Below are 20,098 nucleotides of genomic sequence, written 5' to 3' on the forward strand. Positions count from 1 at the left end.
GAGATGGAGAAGGTGACTCCCCTGAATTCTAATTGCTATATCAATTGCCCTAGGGGCCCTAGTTCTCTAAATCTGGGCCTGCATGGACTAGTGCCTCAACGACGCTGGTTACTAGCGAAGCAATAATAACTAAACAAGATTAAGAAACACGTACCCGCCGCCTAAAAGGCACCCCTCCCCCCATTCAACAAAGTTACGCTTTCATTTTAAAACATGCTGAAATAACATGATTACTTGTTACACAGACGAATCATGCTCTCCTGGCACTATCCCTTTCGGCTGTTTAGGGTTGTCAAAATTCAAGTCATTATCTTATCTGTGGTCGTGGACGTATAGGGACGTCAAGTTGTCCTAACCCTAATAATTGCTCGGAGCAATGCTGAGCCGAACGGAGCCGGGAATACCCGAAAGGAATTGTGTCGCCCCACTGTTTGTCATGAATATTTCTGTTAACATACAATCTATGTCTGGTTTTCGTTTACGTTGCTAAAATTATAATACAAAGAAAATAGAGCGAGTAGAAATTTTGTAAAAACTTATAAGTTATAATCGATCTTTTTACAAGCTTATTAATATTTAACTTGCCCTGTTAGTAGGTATGTGTGGGTCAAATCGTGGCAACTAAATTTGTCCCACTTCCCGATTTTTGATTGAGCTGAAAAATTGAAAACATATGATGTAAGTCGGGTGACAATGCAATATAATGGTAGAGACAGGAGGTGGCCATAGAAACTCTGTCTGTAATGAAACAACGCAACCTAATGTGTTTGGGATTTTAGAATTTCCTCGATGAGTATTACTTGCCTGTGGGAAGAAAAGTACAGTCAGCGATAAAAGCATTCGTTCTAAAATGAGAGCGTACTTTCGATTGCATGCGCCACTTGCGCGAACCAGGGTTAGCCAACTAACTCGGAGTTAACCGGTTAAACCCGGAGTTAACAGTACAATTCAACCCTGTGTTAACGGTTAACTCCGAGTTACCCTGTATCGCGCAAGTGGCCCTTAACGTAGTTTTTTTATAAATCTCCTTATAGTTTTAGTCTTTACTCCTAATTCGGCTACTGTGTTGGTTTAGGCTGCTCTGAATTTTTTTTCTTTTCCTCCTTGTGTTATTCTGACTGCTTGTGTGTTGCCACGTCTATATTTTTAATCATAGCATTGCATAGAATACAATGGCTGTTTCATTCGTTTCTCTGAAGAAAAATAAAAAAATATTATTGAGAAGCTCGATCTATACGGTTCAAGAACTTGCATGTGATTTGCGTTACATTGTTAATGGACTAAATTCATTGTACTTTGCAGTTTAGGAATGTATCGATTAGATATTGCATGCAAGTTTTGACCTCTGATTTGAAAACACTAAAATGAAATTGTAATATCAATAGTTAAGAAAAGATTATTATTTAATAATGATATGAAACTGTTTTCCATGTAAGTCTACCTACTTATGTTACAATATTTATAGGATTCAATACCTTTGCAAAAAGTTAAAATAAAATACTTCACGTAAAATATTTCACAAAACGTAAATGTTTACTTTTTCACAAAATGTCCATCATTTTCTAAATTAATGACTTTACGAAGATGTTCCGAATCATATTTATGTTCTTCTACGCTATCATCATCGACATAGCAATTACAAACTTGACACTTCCACTTCCCAGGATAAAAGCTGTTAAATCGTACTATGAACGTTTCCAATATGTCATTATCCAGCCGCAATCGAAACCCATCCCACTCCGGTATTTCTTTAAACTCGAAAAAGTATCTTTTCCATAATCTTTTACTGGCTTTACGATATTGTTAGTTACTGCTTGTTTCTCCAGTATTCTTTTCTACCGTTGTATGCTTCTTGTTAAGAACCTGGAAAATAAAACTGAAGCTAGTTCTAGTTTACTAGTTTAGATATTACCTATTCTTCTTCGAGTCGAGATTCCTTATAAACCTATTGAAGCACCACAGCACTTCACAATTTTGAAAGAAAATGTCTCAATTAGTTGTTCTTTTATATGTTACCCTATTTCTTAAATATTAATATTAACAATAAAGTTACCGTAGTACGATGTCTTAGCCCTTTAAGATGTTCTTCTCTGTTATGTACTCCGCTAGGCACTTGGCATTCGCAAACCACACACCGTACTTTGCCCATGGCTATTACTTCATATGGATGTTCAATAGAATCAACATTTTTCTCAATTGGTTTTATTGCACCCACAGTTTGGTTGCTTGTATTCTTTTCATTGGCTTGACTACTATTTCCGTTAATGTGCGTTCCAGTTATGGCGTCTTTGGATTTTTCTCTATTAATATCACGAGTGTTACTGTAACGCAATTCGTTTAAGTAGTGTCCCTTAGACTCAATATGTGTTACAACGTCTACGTTTTTCATTTTTTCGTTGCATAAAATACAATGGCTGTAACTTTCGTTAATCTGAAAAATACAGGCGCCGATGTCGTTATTTTTTCTTTAAAAAAAGTGATATAAAATGGTTATAAACTAAAAACGAATGAACTAAAATGCACTTAGCGAAAATGGCTACAATACAGTAATAATAATTTTCCTGATACTACTATTTTTTAAAGTAAGTAGTTATAAATATTAGTCAGCGAGCCCCAAGATACTGCTTGAGCCTAATTTGGTACTCAACATACTTATGTTTATGTACAATTAATAATTATTGTTTTTATTACTTTACAACATATACAATGTTGACAACGTTTTATTATAATAATGTTTATGCTTACTACAGTTTTAACAGTCAGCGCTTTACTGATTTTGGTCCGTTAGAATACTTTAGAGCGGAAATCAAATCCCCGAAGAGTGGGGTTTCGTGAACTAATTGGCATGACTATTGTTCTTTGTGCAATGCAACTATTTTTTTATAAGAACATGAATTTCAGAAAAATATTATGCATATTATGTTTATAAAAAATATAACTGAAAGTTAAAAAATATCAGTTTAGTTCCTAATATTTTTTTAAGTCATTGAAGTGGATAGGTACCTCTCTAACATAATTGCCATCGCTTCCAAAGTTTACGATTCTGCATAAATGTTCAAAATCATATTTATGGTGTTCTGCATCCTCATAATCTAAAACGCAGTCGCAGACTATGCATTTTATATTATTACTAAATAATATATTTTCATAACCGTGAAATTGTTCACTTCGAATGTTTGTTAGTTTATACTCATTTAACTTAATATTTATTTTAAATGATTCTTGATACTCGAAATCATCATTCTCATCTAAAAATTGGCGTAGTTCTTCTTGATAACGTTCGATATAGTTCACATTAGTGGCTTTTTCTGCCGTACTTTTATATGCGATATTTTTAGACATATCGACGTTTAAAGACTGATTGTATTCAGTTCCGTTAGTGCTTGATTCCTCATCTTCACTACATTCCTCAATCATATCAGTGGTTTCACTATTTTTCTCAATTTGGTCTCCCTCATCTGTTACTTCATCTATAACTTCTGTTGGTTGATTGTTCTTTGTACATTTCGAAACCATTGAGTTATTTATATTGTCTCCACTGACTTCTTTTAAGTTTACATCGTTTTTCAATCCATTAATTTTTCCGCTATCATTATTTTCATATGTTTTATTATTATTATTATCAAATATTTCTTCGTCTTCATCTTGAACGTATACTTTCATCAGATCCCATAAAAGGTTATCAAGTATCGTAGCGTTGCGGTGTTCCTTCGTTTTTTCGTGGCCTTCATCCACTTCTGTCGCGCAGCTCGAACAAAAGCGTCCAGCTGGTTTGGCGAATGGAGGGGGCAGAGCGGAGATGAACGCCCGCATTCGCTCCGCCGCTACGCTCGCTATGCGAACGTTCGCTCGATGTTTAACGCTCGCGGCGTGCTCGTAGGCGAATGCTACCGGCACTTCGATTGCACATATGTGACACGTGTATTGAGTGGCGGACTCTGGTACTGAAAGCAGAGATAAAGATATAAATTCCCACAAAATTAATAAATTCTACATTTTAAATATTATGGGACATTCTTACATATATCAACCTAGCCTCACAGTAAGCTTGTATTGTGTTTCGGGTACTAGGCGACGATATATATATATATATATATATATATATATATATATATATAGATATATATTTAATACATAAAGAATATCCTTAACGCAGGAATCTGAGGATCAAATGTTCGCGACAAACACAAATAAATCACCATGATTCGATCTCAAGACCTTCTTTTTCAGTTTATTACCAACTAGGTTAGGTGGCCGATTGGCCGTTCCAAATGTAAAACTACATACTTGCTTTTGGCTGGCAAATAATCTATAAGTAAGTCATGTTTTATACAGTTGTCATATAATTTTTTTAGACTAAAGTTTTAGATTTATTGTTATTGTTGTTACAACTTCTAAATTTCTCAGTTTCATTCATTTCAATTCCTTTATATGCACACAATACTTTATAAATGGGAAGTTCTATCCATAAAGTGGGTTTGAACTTTTACAATTCTCGGTACCTGACTTCATCACTTGGAACTGGTAGTGTTCTTTCTTCAGGAAGTTGTTGTAAGGGTGTGTGGGTAGAGGCAGCAGCGCGAGATCCACGTCATCCAGGCTTATGGAATATGTTGTCATCCTATAACACAAATATAATCATATTCCCATCTCATACCTCATACCAGTGATATACTGGGAATAAAATTACTGTTTATACAACAAGTTCATTAGTAGTCAATCCTGGAAATATTTTTGTCAATTGTTATCAGTTTGATGGCAACATGTGGGAATTAAAATTTTAAAATTATTTATTTCATATAACGGGGTCATATACATGTATATATATAAATGTATTTTATTGTAAGAAAAATAACCGATAAAATAATAATATTACTTACAACAACAGCAACACATAATTTAAAAAATGTATCACCCAAACTTCTATACTTAACCTTGTTTTAACTCCCCCTCTAACTTATCATTACAGCTAGAAAAGAAACCTGATATGCTGCGATTTTATAGTCGATAAAAAAAAACAGATCATTTAGATTGTTTGATAAAACTTGGAACAAGTTGGAACACTTGTGAAGGTATTCTTTCAAATCATACACCCACATTACATACAAATGTATTATATTCACTCAGTATTCATTTTGTATTAAAAGTATTAACTTTGAATATGTAGGTAAATTCAGACAACACTAATCCAAAGATAGCTAAACGTTTACTTTTACCATATTAGTACCTTATTACGTCCAAGAAAACCAGCTGTTGTCGTTTTATTTCTGCTCACTTTATCCAACAGAGATGTAGACTAATTTTATTTTATATACTCAATTGTTAATTTACACACTATCACAACTATTTACATCAGTCACACGGAAAAGAAAGTAAGAAAACTGTATTGTAAGCAGGGTAACCACTAAGCAGTTTGCGACCGGTAACTTTAAGAATCTGACAGTGTGAACTGTTGGAAATGTGACAAAATAACAAATGTCAAACTTGACATCTGCCAATGTGACCAGCCTATTTTTTTAAAATCTACTTTATAGCCTCTTCAAACGTCTCCGATAATCGCAATCGCATCTTTGCAATTTAATTCGTTGCAACAATCTGTCAAGCCATTTCCGTCAGTAAAAAAACCGACAAATTTAAAAAAAATGTAGATGGGAAGGGTAAGTTAGAAAAAATTAATTTTGCGCCTTTTTCTTCTGACAAAGTTGTTTGACAGACTATATTTACTTAACTGGCAATTATAAAAAAAGTAGTTATAAAGGGCTGATTAGAACCGCACGGTCAGCGGGCATCTGCGAACGGGAGCCGATTTCGGGTTCGATGACTCGTTTGGAGTCAGACGTCAGTATTTACAAACAATTATATTATTTCAATTTTCAAGTTTTTGCAACTAACAATATTCCTATATAAATATTAAGCTATTTAGGATAATTTATGAATTTCAGTTACCTAATAAACTTTATATTTTCTAAAATCTGACCAAGCTAAGTTAGCAGCGATTTTGATAGTCTAGCCTGTTATATATATAAGCCACCACATCCATAGCAGATGATTGTTGCAGCGTTGGGTAAAATCAGGTGTTGCGGGGAGGTTGATTGATGATTATCTAGCCTGTAGGGATTGCAAATATTCAAAACTTTCAGGTACTCGAATATGTTTAAGAAATAAGAAAATGAACGAGAAATCGTTTTTTTTATCATTTTATTATAAAAACCATTTGCACACATTGCAATTGACTAGATTTTATCATCCTACTGAGATGCCCACATTTATAAAACGACACCATACACAACAACGAAACGAAACATTTATGAAACGTAAAAATTAGACGGGTATATTTCATATTTCTATAAAACTTTTAGTATAAATGCATCGTTGCGTGAATTAATATTATTATAACTATAACCATCCAAACACGTAAGAAAAAAAAAATAGTAGGGTATTATTTTACGATTTAAATTTAATATTTACTTTTAGTCAGTCAGTTGCCTATAAAAAAGCCTTTCCATTGTATTCTGAACCGCTCTATTCCAGTCCGGTTGTGTGAGAATAAACGGACAGTTGAGTGGTTTATCATCGAAAAGAGAGATAGGCAAGGATGTGTAACGGCACTGGGGCTGTTTAATCTACTCATGGACTGTAGTTTGCATTGCATCATTTGAGAAATGATGAATGTGGGCTGAGAATGACGAGTGGGTCAAATGTCGTCTCTACGCTGATGACCTTTTATTGACAGGAGATAGTAACTAGAATGCATGGGTCTTTTGAAAGGAAATGAATGAAAAGAAATGTAAGCAAGACGAAAGTAATGGTCTTTGGATAGGAAGAAAATATGACAAACTGTGAAATTTTGATTGGTCAAGAAAGAGTGGAACAAGTGAAAGAGTTTGTTTTTCTGGGAACCTTGTTCACTAGGGACGGCTAGCATGATAAAGACATTTAAAGGAGAGTAAGTGCTGGAAATAGTGTGAATGGGGCACTTAACGCTTTTATGAGCAGGCAGAAGGTGTCACAAAAAGCACGGTTGGATGTGCATATATTGGTGCCTACACTTATGTATGGTAGCGAAAGTTGGGTATGGCAGAAGAGGCATCAGAGCCAAAGTCAGGATGCAGTGCAAATAAGAGTGTTGAGAAGCGTGTGTGGTGTGAGATTACAAGATAGAATTAGGAACAGTGTGATAAACGAAACGTGTGGACTGAACGAAGATGTAGTGTCAATAATTTAAAAAGGTATATGAGATGGTTTCGACACGTGGAAAGAATGAGTAAAAGAAGGCTAATAAAGAGAGAAGTAGAAGACGGAGCTGGAAGGGGTAGACCTCAGCGGACTTAGTCTGATCAAATCGGGGAAATTCTGTCAATTTTTGATTATGTTTTCTTTGAAATCGAGTTAGGTTTAGCTGTAATTTCACGAAACCTATCGAGAGGAAAACAATAAAAATATTATTTCTTTCGCATTTGGATACCTACCGTTCACTGTAAAAATACCCGGCAAAACTCACAGAAACTGTAAGTATAGCGGATGATTGATGTATTTTTAGTAATAAAAAATATTCGAATATTCGAAAACTGAGTGGCCGAATATTCCAATATCAAAATAGGTCGAATATTCGAAAAATTCGAATTGCAAGCCCTACTAGCCTGTGCAAGTGTTAAATAAACGTCATATTTTCATCGAAGTTTGATGTTTCAAATAACACTTGCACTGTCTGTACTGTCAAAATCGCTGCCAACTTATCTTGGTGTGACTAATTTACAGTTTTACAAGCTATTATTTAACTTGCCCTGTTAGTATGTAAGTTTGTTAGTGTGGGTCAAATCTTGGAAGCTATATTTCACCCACTTCCCGATTTTCCCGCTGAAAATTCGCATACACATATGTAAGTCGAGTGGACAATGCAATATTATGGTACCATCGAGCTGATCTGATGATGGAGACAGGGGGTGGCCATAGGAACTCTGTGATGCTGATGAAACAACGCAACCTAATTGTGTATGGGATTTTTAGAATCATCTCGATGAGTATTAGTTGCCTGTGGTGTGGAAAGAAAATAGTTAGGGAGGCGAGGTAGCTAAATGGCGTAATTCAACGGCGCCGTCGAGACCTATCAAAATCGAAAGATAAAATAATTTCGAAAAGAAAAGCTCGTATGGTAATAGTACATTACGATACAAGTGCGAAAAATAGGAAATTCGAAACGAGTGGCGATAAATTAAAACACGACCGAAGGGAGTGTTTTAAATCGACACGAGTTGCGAATTACCTATTCGCACATGTATCGTACAACGTTTTACAGTACATATGGCCCTTTAAATGTTCGACACAGTAACGTAATATGCTAATTTTCGCACTAGTGCGGTAAAGTAGCACCATATGTACTGTAAAAACCATTTTAGCGGTGGGTTTGGCGTGTACGGTTTTTCAAAAATGTTCAAAAAAACAGTTACTTGGGCATTCTCGAGCGCGTCAGATATTCATACTACGTATGCCCCAAGTGCCTCTGATAACAACGGTATACTAATCTGCCGGTTTGCGTGGTGGGGGTAGGAATATAAAGTAGTCAAAAATGCAAAAAAAAAAAAATTACTCGAGCGCGTCAGATTTTCGGACGGGGTGTAAAGTAGGCCCCAAGGAAGCTCCCTTTAAAAAAACTGACGATTTCGGCGTGACGATAAGTTACGATGAATTTTTGAAAATGCAAAAAATAAAAGTTTTTTTGAAATACTCGAGCGCGTCAGATTTTCATAGGAGAGGTTTATCTCGGTATCCTGAAAGCATATTTTCTTAATCTGATAAAAATGTTGGTGGGTTCTCTTAATCTGACCGAAAAAGGTTTTTTGGTTTCTTTTTTTTCCTTGCTTTCTCCTTGATAAAATGGGGATTTTAAGAATGACAATAAAGCGATAGATGCAACCAACGTAAATGTAGATGAAATGTAGTACGAATTGTATTATTTATTGTATAAAAAAATGAAATGATATAAAAATATACTTCCGCGAAGCGCTCAGTCTGTATTACATGTTTATGGCAAATTCCTCTTTTTTGCTTCAATTCTTCAGTTCGTTTTGCTTACGGTACGTCCAAAAAACAATTTGAGGATCAACAGGCTATTGAATGTTATATGTTAATAATACTTTTGTATACAGATACGCGTAACTTTTTCCGAGTCCACGAAGATTGTCGAGAAGCTGTAGAAAAAAAAAATTTTGAGATATAATAAAAGTCACATAATTTAGTCATCGTTATTTCATATCAATTTTTTTTAACCCCCTCAGTTTTCGAGATATACTCAAAAAACCGGGAGTTTGAGTTTTTATGATGCTTCAAGTCAAAAAGTTATAACTTTGGACAAAAATGTAAAGAGACCTTTTTTGTGTAAAATAAAATTACCTTTTTTGTTTATTTAAACTTTTTTTTGTAAAATGTATCGTTCGCGACTTATATGCCGCATCGCGTTTTTCGGAAGACGAAATGGCTCCTCCACACTTCCGGTCATGCGGAAACCGGCAGATTTTGTATTTTTAGTAAGTTTTAGATTATATTCTTCAAAATAAAAATAAAAAAAATCGCGCTCGAGATTGACGTTTTTTTTTTACAAGTTCGCGACCCTATAACTCGGCGGCGTCAAGGACTTATCGTCAGACTAGTTAAATTAAGTCTTAAAACACTAAAATCAACCCCCAATATCTTAATCTGACGCGCTCGAGTATTTCAGACTATCGTTTTTTTTTTACTAATCTGATCGTCTATCCTAGGCGCGCGTCACTACATATAGAACTAAATACTTTACAAGGTTGTTCTATTAGGTCTAAGGTATCTCTCATATCTTAAACTGCCACGCTCGAGTATTACCGAAAATTCCCCTATTCGCCGCCCTAACTAAAAGTGCAGTCAGCGATAAAAGCTTGTACTAAAAAATATTTTTTTGCCAAAAACTTATATAAAGATATGTATAACAAGTACAATGTACATAGTACCTAAATAATAACTAGTTATTCTAACAGAAATAAACATAAGATGAAGAAACGCAACAATAATTTGAAAAAAAAAATTGTTCTAATACTTCTAATAGTGACGTAGATAATGTCTGTAATGTGCCTTAAGCGTTTAACACATATTACTTAATTCAATAACAGGGACGCAGCAATACGTAGAAGTGAGATGCAGTTATCTCTTCCATGTCTAACGTACAGTTGCGTTCCTGTCGTCAGTTACTGATAATTCAGTCAGTTACTTAACAGTAAGTTCAAAAAAAAATATGGCACGTTGCTTGCCGAGAAGCAAAATAGGTAAAAAAATAATTGATAAAAAAACAAGTGGGGTACAAATCACTTTATTACAAACAACAAAAATATTTAAATAGGTAGGCACTAGGCAATTATTATAGTAATCTAATGAGTATAGAAATAAATAACACGATACAAACAAATCTAAAAATAAACGAAACTAAAATGAAAATCATAAAAATATTTATCATTAAAAAAAATCTCCCTGTATAAAAAGCTGCGATATCTATGGCGTCTCTGAATCATTAAACGACGTGAATTAAAAAAAAATATTATTATCGTTTCTCTACAACGTTAAATCATACAAAAATTATCTGATATAAAAGACACCAGTAGAGTAAAACGATAATAGTATATTTCATACCTAGGGCAGTAAAGTAAGTCACACGTAATTCGCGTTCGACAAACATGAAATATTTTTATACCTCGGAGCCCTAGGTTTGTATAATACTATATTTCTGTTCTACGAGGCCAGAAAGCCCTAACTTAAACGAAGTGCAACGTTTGCCGAAAGGTGTCGATTTCCGCACGGAGAACAGAAAGAATAAAGTCGGTTAAGGGTGAGTTATATTTATACGAAATACATTTTACACAATTTTAACGGCATGAACTTACAAAAACTGTTTTACAAACTAAATTTACAGTACATATGGTGCTACTTTACCGCACTAGTGCGAAAATTAGCATATTACGTTACTGTGTCGAACATTTAAAGGGCCATATGTACTGTAAAACGTTGTACGATACATGTGCGAATAGGTAATTCGCAACTCGTGTCGATTTAAAACACTCCCCTCGGTCGTGTTTTAATTTATCGCCACTCGTTTCGAATTTCCTATTTTTCGCACTTGTATCGTAATGTACTATTGAAGTATACTGCTGTGAAAAGTAACTGTTGTTGATGAAGAAATAAATATTTATCGTTGAACTATGCATATCTATGTCATATCAGATTACGGTGCCTCAAACCCCTGACATGCTCTTCTCTATTTTGGACACCGTTCGGCACTTGGCAATCGCAAACCATGCAACGTAGTGTACCTGTCGCCGTTATTTCATATGGATGTTCAATTTTGGTACCAACGATTGTATCAATCGTTTTTATCGGACCTACAGCAGTAGTTACATTTTTCTCATTAGATACTCCATCGCCATTTTTAATTTCATTAACGTTTTTTTCAGTTGTGACTTCTTTGTTTGTATTTTTGGTCTTGCTGGTGTAGAGATCTTTTTTTATTGTGTGTAGTAAGACGCGCTTGTGTTTATCCAGATTTTCGTTTTTAATCTTCAAGTTACATAGAATGCAATGGCTGTATGATTCGTCTATCTAAAAAAATATAACAAAAATTAGTGATACACAGGTCTAATATGTTTTATTTTACTATCGTGGAAGTTTCAACTGTAGATAATTAAAAGCGATGGGTAAATAAATGGACGGAAATTACTTTTGGGAATTCCCGTTTCTGAGTTTTTGTGTTTTTTATAATCATATGTTAGCTGAGGATAGTTTCTTTTTTTCTATGAAGTGTGTAGAGGTAATACTAAACGGCTTGAAATACTACAAAAAAAATAATACATAAAAATGTATTTACCTTTCTTAGATAATGTTGATCATTTCCTAAGTTTAGGACTCTACGGATATGTTTTGGGTCGTATTTGTGTTCCTCAGCCTCTTCAAATTTTAAAATGCAATCACAAACTATGCATTTCAATCTACCGCCGTAATATGTCCTATCAAAACTGTGGAAATGATCGCTGTAAATACTTATCATTTCATCATCCATCATAACACGTATCACGTTGGACCTTTCATCGAACTCGAAAAAACATTTACTATCTATAAATTTGCGTAGTTCGTCTCCATAATCTTTTGAATCACAATGGTGGTTAGTTTTAACTGTGTTTACTGCTTTTGTTAACTCAATGGAATTGGTGCTGCTTCCTATTACAACTTTAGCGTCGACAGTTTCTACATCGTTGTTAGTAACTAGAACGTTCTGATCTTTTGTCGCTTGAATAATATTAGGTTCTTCAGTGCTTGTTTTGTTAATTTCGTTGATTTCAACATTCTCAACTTTTAACTCTTGATCTGCATCATGATTTTCTGAATGGCAATTAGATTCACAATTCTTGATTGATTGATTGATTACTGGGGGGCTATGATGTATTTCAGTGCCGTCTTTCGCAATGACTTCTTCATTAACTTTTGTAGTAGCGTTTCTAGTAAACAATCTTTGGCAAAATTTATGAGAAAATAACTCTTTGTGTGTTGCCATGTTTATGTTTTCAATTTTCAAATTGCATAAAATACAGTGACTGTGTGTTTCATTGATCTGAAAATAAAATATTGCTGTTATACTGTGTTAGGAGTTTATTTTTTACATTCTGAATCTGGTGATATTTAAAATTTATTTTGTTTATAAAATACTTATACTCATTTTGTAGCAGGTATATGTAGGTAAAAAATAATAATATTAAAATACTAAAAACACTTGACGAACCAATAAAATCTATTACCTCTCTGATATAATGACCATCTTCTCCTAAGTTCGCAATTTTTCGCATATGATTCGAATCAAATTTATGATCTTCACCATGTTCTTCATTGAAAATGCAATCGCAAACCATACATTTTATAGTGCCTTGGTCGCACAGTCTATTATAACCGTGAAACCGGTCACTGTACGTTTTTAAAATACTGTCTTTTATCCTTATTTGTGCCTTAATATAAGTTTCTTTGAATTCGAAAGAATCTTTAACGTCTATATATTTGCGTAGTTCTTCTGCATATTTCTGTGAGTCATATTTTACTATGTTTTTTTTAATTTCCTCTCGTTTCCGTTCTATTTTGTCTTCTTTCCGATTAGTTGTTAGTTGATCGATTTTTACCTGTGTAAGTTTAGAAAATGTATTGTATTAGAAACTTATTCCAATAATAGACAACATGTTTGTGTCCTCTACTCGTATTACTAGTAATGCTTTTGGGACAGTTTTAAGTACTTGGATATTTACGTTACTTATTAGGCAAAAACCAACATGTTTACAAAAAAAATGTCTTCTCCCTTTAATATGTTGATGTCTATCACTTGTTGTTGTGAGAGCAACATCATTGGCTTAAGTTTGAGAAGTACTTACCATAATATTGGTAGTGATGTCATCTGTTAATTTCACAACTTTGTCATTGAGCTCTTTATTTTCACTGTAGTCCTCCCAATTATCTTCGGAGTCTTCATATTCATTGTATTCGTCGTTCGAGTTATTCTCAAATTCTTCGTTGCGTGCCACTAGTTCATCATTAGATTCTTCATTTTCACTGCATTCCTGTGAATTATAATCAACTTCTTCTTTTATGTTACATTCATCCAAGTTATCACCGAATTCTTCATTGTCTTCGTGCTTTTCTGGTTCTTTGTATGAATGTAGGTTGTCATGGGGTTTATTTCCACAGTATTGCTCCAGATGATGTATGGGTTCTTCATTGTTACTGTAATACTCTTTATTTTCGCTAAATTCCTTTGTATTTTTTTCATGACCTTCATTTTCATTGTATTCCTCAAATTTATCCACGAGTTCTTTTAGACAAGCATTACATTTTTCACAGTATTCCTCCAAGTTATTTGACTCTTCATTTTCACTGTGTCCCTCCAGGTTATCATCGAGTTCTTGAGATTCACTATGTTCCTCGAATAAATTTTTGAGTTCATTATTTTCAAAGTATTTTTCCAGGTTATCATTGGTTTCTTCATTTGCACTTTCTTCCTCCCAATCGTAATTAACATTGACTATAAAGTATTCTTCAAGGCTATCATTTTCATTGAATTCCTCACAATGCTCAAGTTTTCCATTTTCACTGAGTGTCTCTTGTTTTACATTGCACATTTCGGCTTCTTTGTGTTCCTTGATAATTTCAGAACGAGTGTTAGTGTACAAATATTCTTTTACGTTGTGAGTTGCTGATTGCCTGTGTAATTCCAAGTCCATGTTTTGGATTTTTAGATTACATAGAATACAATGACTATAGAATTCATTTATCTGAAAAATATTTAGTAAACATTAGTTAGATACAATAAAATTATAAGAGACAACATACAACAAAACATAATGAAAATGCATATGTTGTGGGCCTATATAACCCGACAGATTTTAACCACGCATTCCTGGGGTCATAAAAAAGAAATAAATGTATGTGTGCGTGTTTTCTGCACACGACACGTTATTTCTTTTTACATCTTGGCGAAAAAAAACATTGCAACGAATAAGTTTTATTTATTTATTTACAGTTCAGTGTTGCGAGTTCCCTTTAAAACTTTCATGTCTGTCAGTAGGTATGTCTAAACCAAGTCAATTGTTGCAGCATCGTAGCTAAAAAGGGGTTTTTCACTGAGTTATTACATACTGAGTTTCAGAAACAAACTTTCACAAGAATTGTCATTATCTCTAACAAGATCGATTTCAGATAACTATTTAAATGCGGCTAATACACCTTTAAAAGCTGTCGGGTTATATGGGCCCCTGGTGTATATATAAATATTTTACCTCTCTTATGTAATGACCATCGTTTCCCAAGTTAGAAACTCGACGCACATGTTCTGAATCATATTTATGGATTTCAGCGTCTTTATCATTGAGAACGTAATCACACAGTATGCAGTGTAAACTACCATCGTCACACGTTCTGTCATAGCTGTGATAATTATCACTATCAATGTTGTTTATTATATTATCGTTTAACTTTATACTTATTTTAACTAACTCCTTATACTCAAATGAATTTTTATCATCTATAAATTTGCGTAACTCATCTCCATAGTCATCTTTTTCGTGTCTCAAAATATGTTCCTTATTTGTTTTTTCTTCGATTTTGTTGTTTATGTCGATATTGTCAGCGATGTTAACTGTAACATTATCTTCACTAGATTTCTCTGAGTTATCATTGACTTCACAATTATTCTCAACTAGTTTTCCCTCTTGTTCGTCTACTTCTACTATATCTTCTATTGGTTTTGTTGGTTGATTGTTATTTATAGGCTCGTCAACTATATCGTTATTATTTTTATCGTTCCCCTCTACTTGATTAATTATTACTTCATCTTGTTTATGATTGTTAATTTTGCTTTGATTATTTCCGTTTGTTTCCTTACTTTGAAACTCTCTATTAGATTTGGATTCATCATGATCTTGAACGTATGCTTTCATCAGATCCCATAGCAAGCTATCAAGCATCACAGAGACGCGGTGTTCATTTGTCTTTTCGTGGTCCTCATCAGCCTCCTTCGAGCAATTTACGCAGAAGCGTGCACAGGGTCTAGTAGCGTAAGTTGGAGGGAGAGCGGAGATAAAGGCACGCATTCGTTCCGCCGCTACGCACGCTATGCGAACATTCGCTTTATGTTTTTGGCTCGCGGCGTGTTCGCCCGCGAACGCTGTTGGTACTTCGATCGCACATATATGACACGTGTAGAAAATGGGGGGCTCTGGCGCTGTAACTTAAAAGATATTAAATGATATATTATTTATTCGTAAAGAAAATCAGAGGTATTACTAATTAGTAGTGTACAAATGACACAAAGGCCCTGTTTTGCGTGATTGACCACTTGATAGACAGTTATGCTGAGGTAAAATATCAAGTGATCCTCTAAATATTCATTTATCTATCTATTACCAGACGTCAGTACTTTTGAACCCACGTATTTCAGTTTGTATGACTTCTGGGTCCACAATCCATACCTTCACACGATGCAGTCTTCATCACTTGAAACTGGTAGATTTCCTTCTTCAAGAAGTTGTTGTATGAGTGTGTGCGCAGAGGCAGCAGCGCGAGATCCACATCATCCAAGCTTATGGAGTATGTTGTCATTATGTCAACGACCTACTGTATAGGTGTTAGGTAACCAGTGATCACAGAAGGCACTTAGCTCGATCTAAAAAAACAGTACCATCGCCAACATTGTTAACTGTCCATAATGGGTGGACCTTATTACAAAAGGTATAAGGTCCACCGATGGACAGTTAAGAGTTTTGCTGTTTGTATTAGATAAATAATCGGACAGACAGACGGACATGACGAATCCATAAGGGTTCCGTTTTTTGCCATTTGGCTACGGAACCCTAAGAACAGTAGTCATTTATAGTAGTGGATGGGCGAATCAACTTTTTGAGCTACACAAATCTGTGGGCAACATTTAAATCCATATTTATCTTTAAAATATAAGATTAGTTCTAAGTAGATAAAAATGAAACTGTGTTTCTATTACAATAACCAGTTTAATTATTATTTTTCAATTTTGATGTAAAATTTTACCCTTAAATAAGGGTTTTTCTTTGTTTCATTTATGGTGTATGTTCAAGGGCCTAAATGTTAAACCTAATAAACAGAAACTATGTATGTTAGAAACCCGTTTTTTTGTAACTCAAGAGAAGTTTTGAGTAACGCAAGTGGCACTCAAACTGTCGGTCAAAAACTGGTGGTCAAAAACATCTGAAATAGGTGGCACAATACTGCGGTCTTTTTATAACCTAAGTAAACGAATGTTTTCTACAAGTTTATGCAAAAAATGGAAACGTTTCTTTTTTAAGTCAGTAGTACTGATTATTACGAACCAAAACACTATAATAAACGTAATGGAATTGTATTATTATGGAAAATGGAGATTTTCAACTCGTTTTACATTGAACCATTCTAAATAATGTTTAAATAAATAAGTTTGTGTGAAATATTTCATTTTTGGTACAAACTTTTATCGCTGACTGTATATTTCATTCCTCTTAAATATTTATAAATACTTAAATACATAGAAAACACCCATGACCCAGGAACAAATATTTGCCCTCATCACACAAATAAATGCCCTTACCAGGATTAGAACCCGGGACAGTCTGCTTCATAGCAACAAGTTTAAGTAAACAATAAGTTTTAATACTTATTATGTATTAAATTCAGTTTTTATATACCACTACCAGATACTAAAATTATAGTTCGATTGACCAATTTACTACCCAATCTTTCTGCTTTTGTACCTGGGTCAAAATTCTTATCGTTGTCATGTTTCTGACCACTCTGTCACGCTTGTATTTCTGTCTACTATCAAATAAATAAATAAAAGTCGAGTGCATGTCTTTCTAGCTGTAGATTACAATTTACATGAGATAAATTCAAAAATAAATTACATCTCATACAAAAAGCCTCATACAAGAAATTACACTCACAAAGCTAAACTAGTGCCTACGCCAATTCTCGGGATTAGTTGCCAAGCGGACCTCCCATGGGCCGTGGTAAAATGATGAGACAACGTGAGGAAAAAGAGACAAAAAGCTACACTCCGTCACATTTTTTGGGAAAAAAACATGACAATGAAAATAATTTGACCCACTTACCAGTAAAAAAAAAGACAAATAAAAAAATATTATAGGACCATTTTACACAGATCAAACTGGTCCCACGCAGTAGGCTCAAGTAAGGTTTGTATTACCAGATGACAATATATATTTATACTACGTCGGTGTCAAACAAGCATATGGCCCGCCTGATGGTAAGCAGTCTCCGTAGTCTATGTATGCCTGCAACTCCAGAGGACTAACATGCGCGTTGCGGACCCTAACATTCCGCACCCTTGTTGAGCTCTAGCAACCTTACTCACCAGCAGGAACACAACACTATAAGTAGGGCGACGAGTAGGATATATTATATATAGTTATATATAAATACTTATAAGCCATGCATTCAAAACATCCATACATACACACCAACTAGGCTAGAAGGCCATCAAAACAATACAATACAATATTAAAATACACAATTGTACCCAAATGACAGATCCAATGGATAAACTGTGGCAATTGAAGTGGTATGATATAAAAACAAGGTTTACATTGCATATGGCCTCCTTTACTTGCTTTAAACTGCCTGCTAGCCTAGTTGGTAGTGACTGCCTACGGAGCAGGAGGTCCCGGGTTTGAATACTGGTAAGGGCATTTATTTGTGTGTACTTACAGATTTTGTTCCTAAGTTATAGATGTTTTATATGTATTAAGTATTTATATAAATCATCATCAAGGATAACACAAGCCTTATTGAGCTTACTGTGGGACTAGGTGGATTTTTGTGACTTTTTTTTGCAAAAAAATACAATATTGTAAGTACCTTAATCAAATTTTTTGCCAAACTGTGAAACAGTTTGTTGATGGTGCGCTCTAAAATAATCCTAAACTAAATATGTACTTTAAATATTGAGTAAATTGGATTGTCCATATACTAAATATTTATTTTTATTTATACCACATTTAAATTCATGCTAGTAATGTATGATTCGAATATAACACTGTCTTTTCATGACTGAACTATTGAAACAATTTTAATGAAAATTTTCATAGAAACATTGTCTTGTAAATATGCTTATTTAAAAATAATATTTTTTTGGAGAAAGAGAAGCAAACGCCACAATATATGTAAGAAGCTTTCATATTCTAGAAAGGAGGCCCGTTTTTCTTTATGTTCAAAAAACATATTACGAAATGCCCGTTTTTTTTCTGATTTGAGTAAAATTTTATTATGTTACGATTAAATTATCGTTAAAGTCGCCCAGTAATCTGTCTGGGTTCCGTGTAAATAACCTTCAAAAATTTATATATTTAAGAAATGATTTGCAGAGGAATAAAAAACGAAAAAAAATATCTACCTTCCTCAACAAATATTAGGCTTTTAAAATACACTGATGATTGTGTTTATTTCACTTACTTTGTCCAGCAAATATGAAGATACCTTTTGGTTTATATTCTCCCGTACACATAAGTAATACATTTACTAAATAAAACAAAAGAAGATTCCACAGTGCTCGACCGGTAATTTCTAAATTTTCTAATTTGATTTTGACGTTTGACGTGATTTTGACACTAGTTGATAACGAACATAGGAGATAACGGTGACATTTGACAATGTTGCCATACGTTGGTAGTAAATCTACCAAAGAGCTGTATGTTCTACTAAGTGTAATATAATTAATTTTGTGTATATCTAATTAATCTGATGACGACCGGTATCGCCTATTGGGTAGTGACCCTGGCTATGAAGCTGATGGTCCCGGGTTCGAATCCTGGTAAGGGCATTTATTTGTGTGATGAAGACAGATATTTGTTCTCTATGTATATAAGTATGTAAGTCGTCGCCTAGTACCCATAGTACAAGCTTTGCTTAGTTTGGGGCTAGGTCGGTGTGTGTAGGATTGTCCCCAAATGTATTTATTTATGATTTGTGATTATTTCCATCGAGCGAAAGTTGTTCAATCAGGTTTCGAATCAATGAAGTTACTAGAGAAATGCCTCAAGATTGCTTTAATGTTTTTTGGCAACTACGATTTTTCAGAATTTATGTTGGCTGAACCTACCACCTTTCTTTAATTTTTATGATTTACAACGGTATTTTTAAAGAACAATTTTTTTTAAACTCAGTCCAGATATTTCGATTTGATCAGAAAATAAATTAGCGTCAATCACCCATTTAATAACACTTTTTAGATTTATGGTGATATTCGAGCGCTCTAAATTTAAAAAAATCCCCCAAATGCAAATACTAGCGTCTCAAATTGGTATGCTTGCGTCCGCACTTCCATTTTATCGGCAATACGAAATCGGCGAGCCAAATTGGCGTTTGCGTCCGCAAAACCTGATTTGATTAGACAATTTAATCAGATTGGCGAAAAATTGTTCCCGTCTGGACTGGCTTTTATTTACATATCGAATAATTTGCACACAAACATGAAGCACGTATCATCATGATTCATGAGGCATGAAGTAGAGGGTCGCTCTAATCAACAAAT

The 20,098-nt window shown here is 34.2% G+C and overlaps 3 protein-coding genes across 5 annotated transcripts in view; 1 reads left to right on the forward strand and 2 right to left on the reverse strand.

Moving 5' to 3' along the window:
• LOC133532670 (cytoplasmic FMR1-interacting protein) overlaps positions 1-20,098 on the forward strand; it is a 97,242-nt gene that overhangs the window by 21,312 nt on the left and 55,832 nt on the right. The gene's annotated exons all lie outside the window — the stretch shown is intronic.
• Positions 1,379-5,940, reverse strand: LOC133532669 (uncharacterized). The gene is made up of 5 exons (XM_061871433.1): positions 5,228-5,940; positions 4,503-4,621; positions 3,004-3,944; positions 2,054-2,431; positions 1,379-1,863 (listed from the first exon to the last, which is right to left on the reverse strand). Exons 2-5 carry the CDS (start codon positions 4,618-4,620, stop codon positions 1,804-1,806), a joined length of 1,497 nt encoding a protein of 498 aa, XP_061727417.1. The 5' UTR covers position 4,621; positions 5,228-5,940; the 3' UTR covers positions 1,379-1,803.
• On the reverse strand, positions 10,318-19,983 carry LOC133532452 (putative uncharacterized protein DDB_G0287457). 3 transcript variants are annotated; one of them, XM_061871128.1, is made up of 7 exons: positions 19,021-19,983; positions 16,014-16,207; positions 14,823-15,766; positions 13,422-14,318; positions 12,804-13,175; positions 11,879-12,619; positions 10,318-11,613 (listed from the first exon to the last, which is right to left on the reverse strand). In XM_061871128.1, exons 2-7 carry the CDS (start codon positions 16,141-16,143, stop codon positions 11,230-11,232), a joined length of 3,468 nt encoding a protein of 1,155 aa, XP_061727112.1. In that variant the 5' UTR covers positions 16,144-16,207; positions 19,021-19,983; the 3' UTR covers positions 10,318-11,229. The 3 variants fall into 3 exon arrangements, with proteins under 3 accessions (XP_061727112.1, XP_061727110.1, XP_061727111.1); XM_061871126.1 differs by having other exon boundaries at positions 14,823-15,772; XM_061871127.1 differs by lacking the exon at positions 19,021-19,983 and having other exon boundaries at positions 14,823-15,772; positions 16,014-16,867.

This window comes from Cydia pomonella, chromosome 27, assembly GCF_033807575.1.
Source record: "Cydia pomonella isolate Wapato2018A chromosome 27, ilCydPomo1, whole genome shotgun sequence".
NCBI classification, from domain to species: domain Eukaryota; kingdom Metazoa; phylum Arthropoda; class Insecta; order Lepidoptera; family Tortricidae; genus Cydia; species Cydia pomonella.

Coding starts and splice junctions, on each gene's coding strand:
- LOC133532669 (XM_061871433.1), bottom strand. CDS start 4,620: ATGACAACATATTCCATAAGCCTGGATGACGTGGATCTCGCGCTGCTG. Junction 2,432..3,003: donor ATGGCAATTATGTTAGAGAG/GTACCTATCCAC, acceptor TGTATTTTTCAG/ATTAACGAAAGTTACAGCCA. Junction 1,864..2,053: donor GGCTAAGACATCGTACTACG/GTAACTTTATTG, acceptor TTTATTTTCCAG/GTTCTTAACAAGAAGCATAC.
- LOC133532452 (XM_061871126.1), bottom strand. CDS start 16,143: ATGACAACATACTCCATAAGCTTGGATGATGTGGATCTCGCGCTGCTG. Junction 15,773..16,013: donor GAAGACTGCATCGTGTGAAG/GTATGGATTGTG, acceptor ATATCTTTTAAG/TTACAGCGCCAGAGCCCCCC. Junction 12,620..12,803: donor ATGGTCATTATATCAGAGAG/GTAATAGATTTT, acceptor TTTTATTTTCAG/ATCAATGAAACACACAGTCA.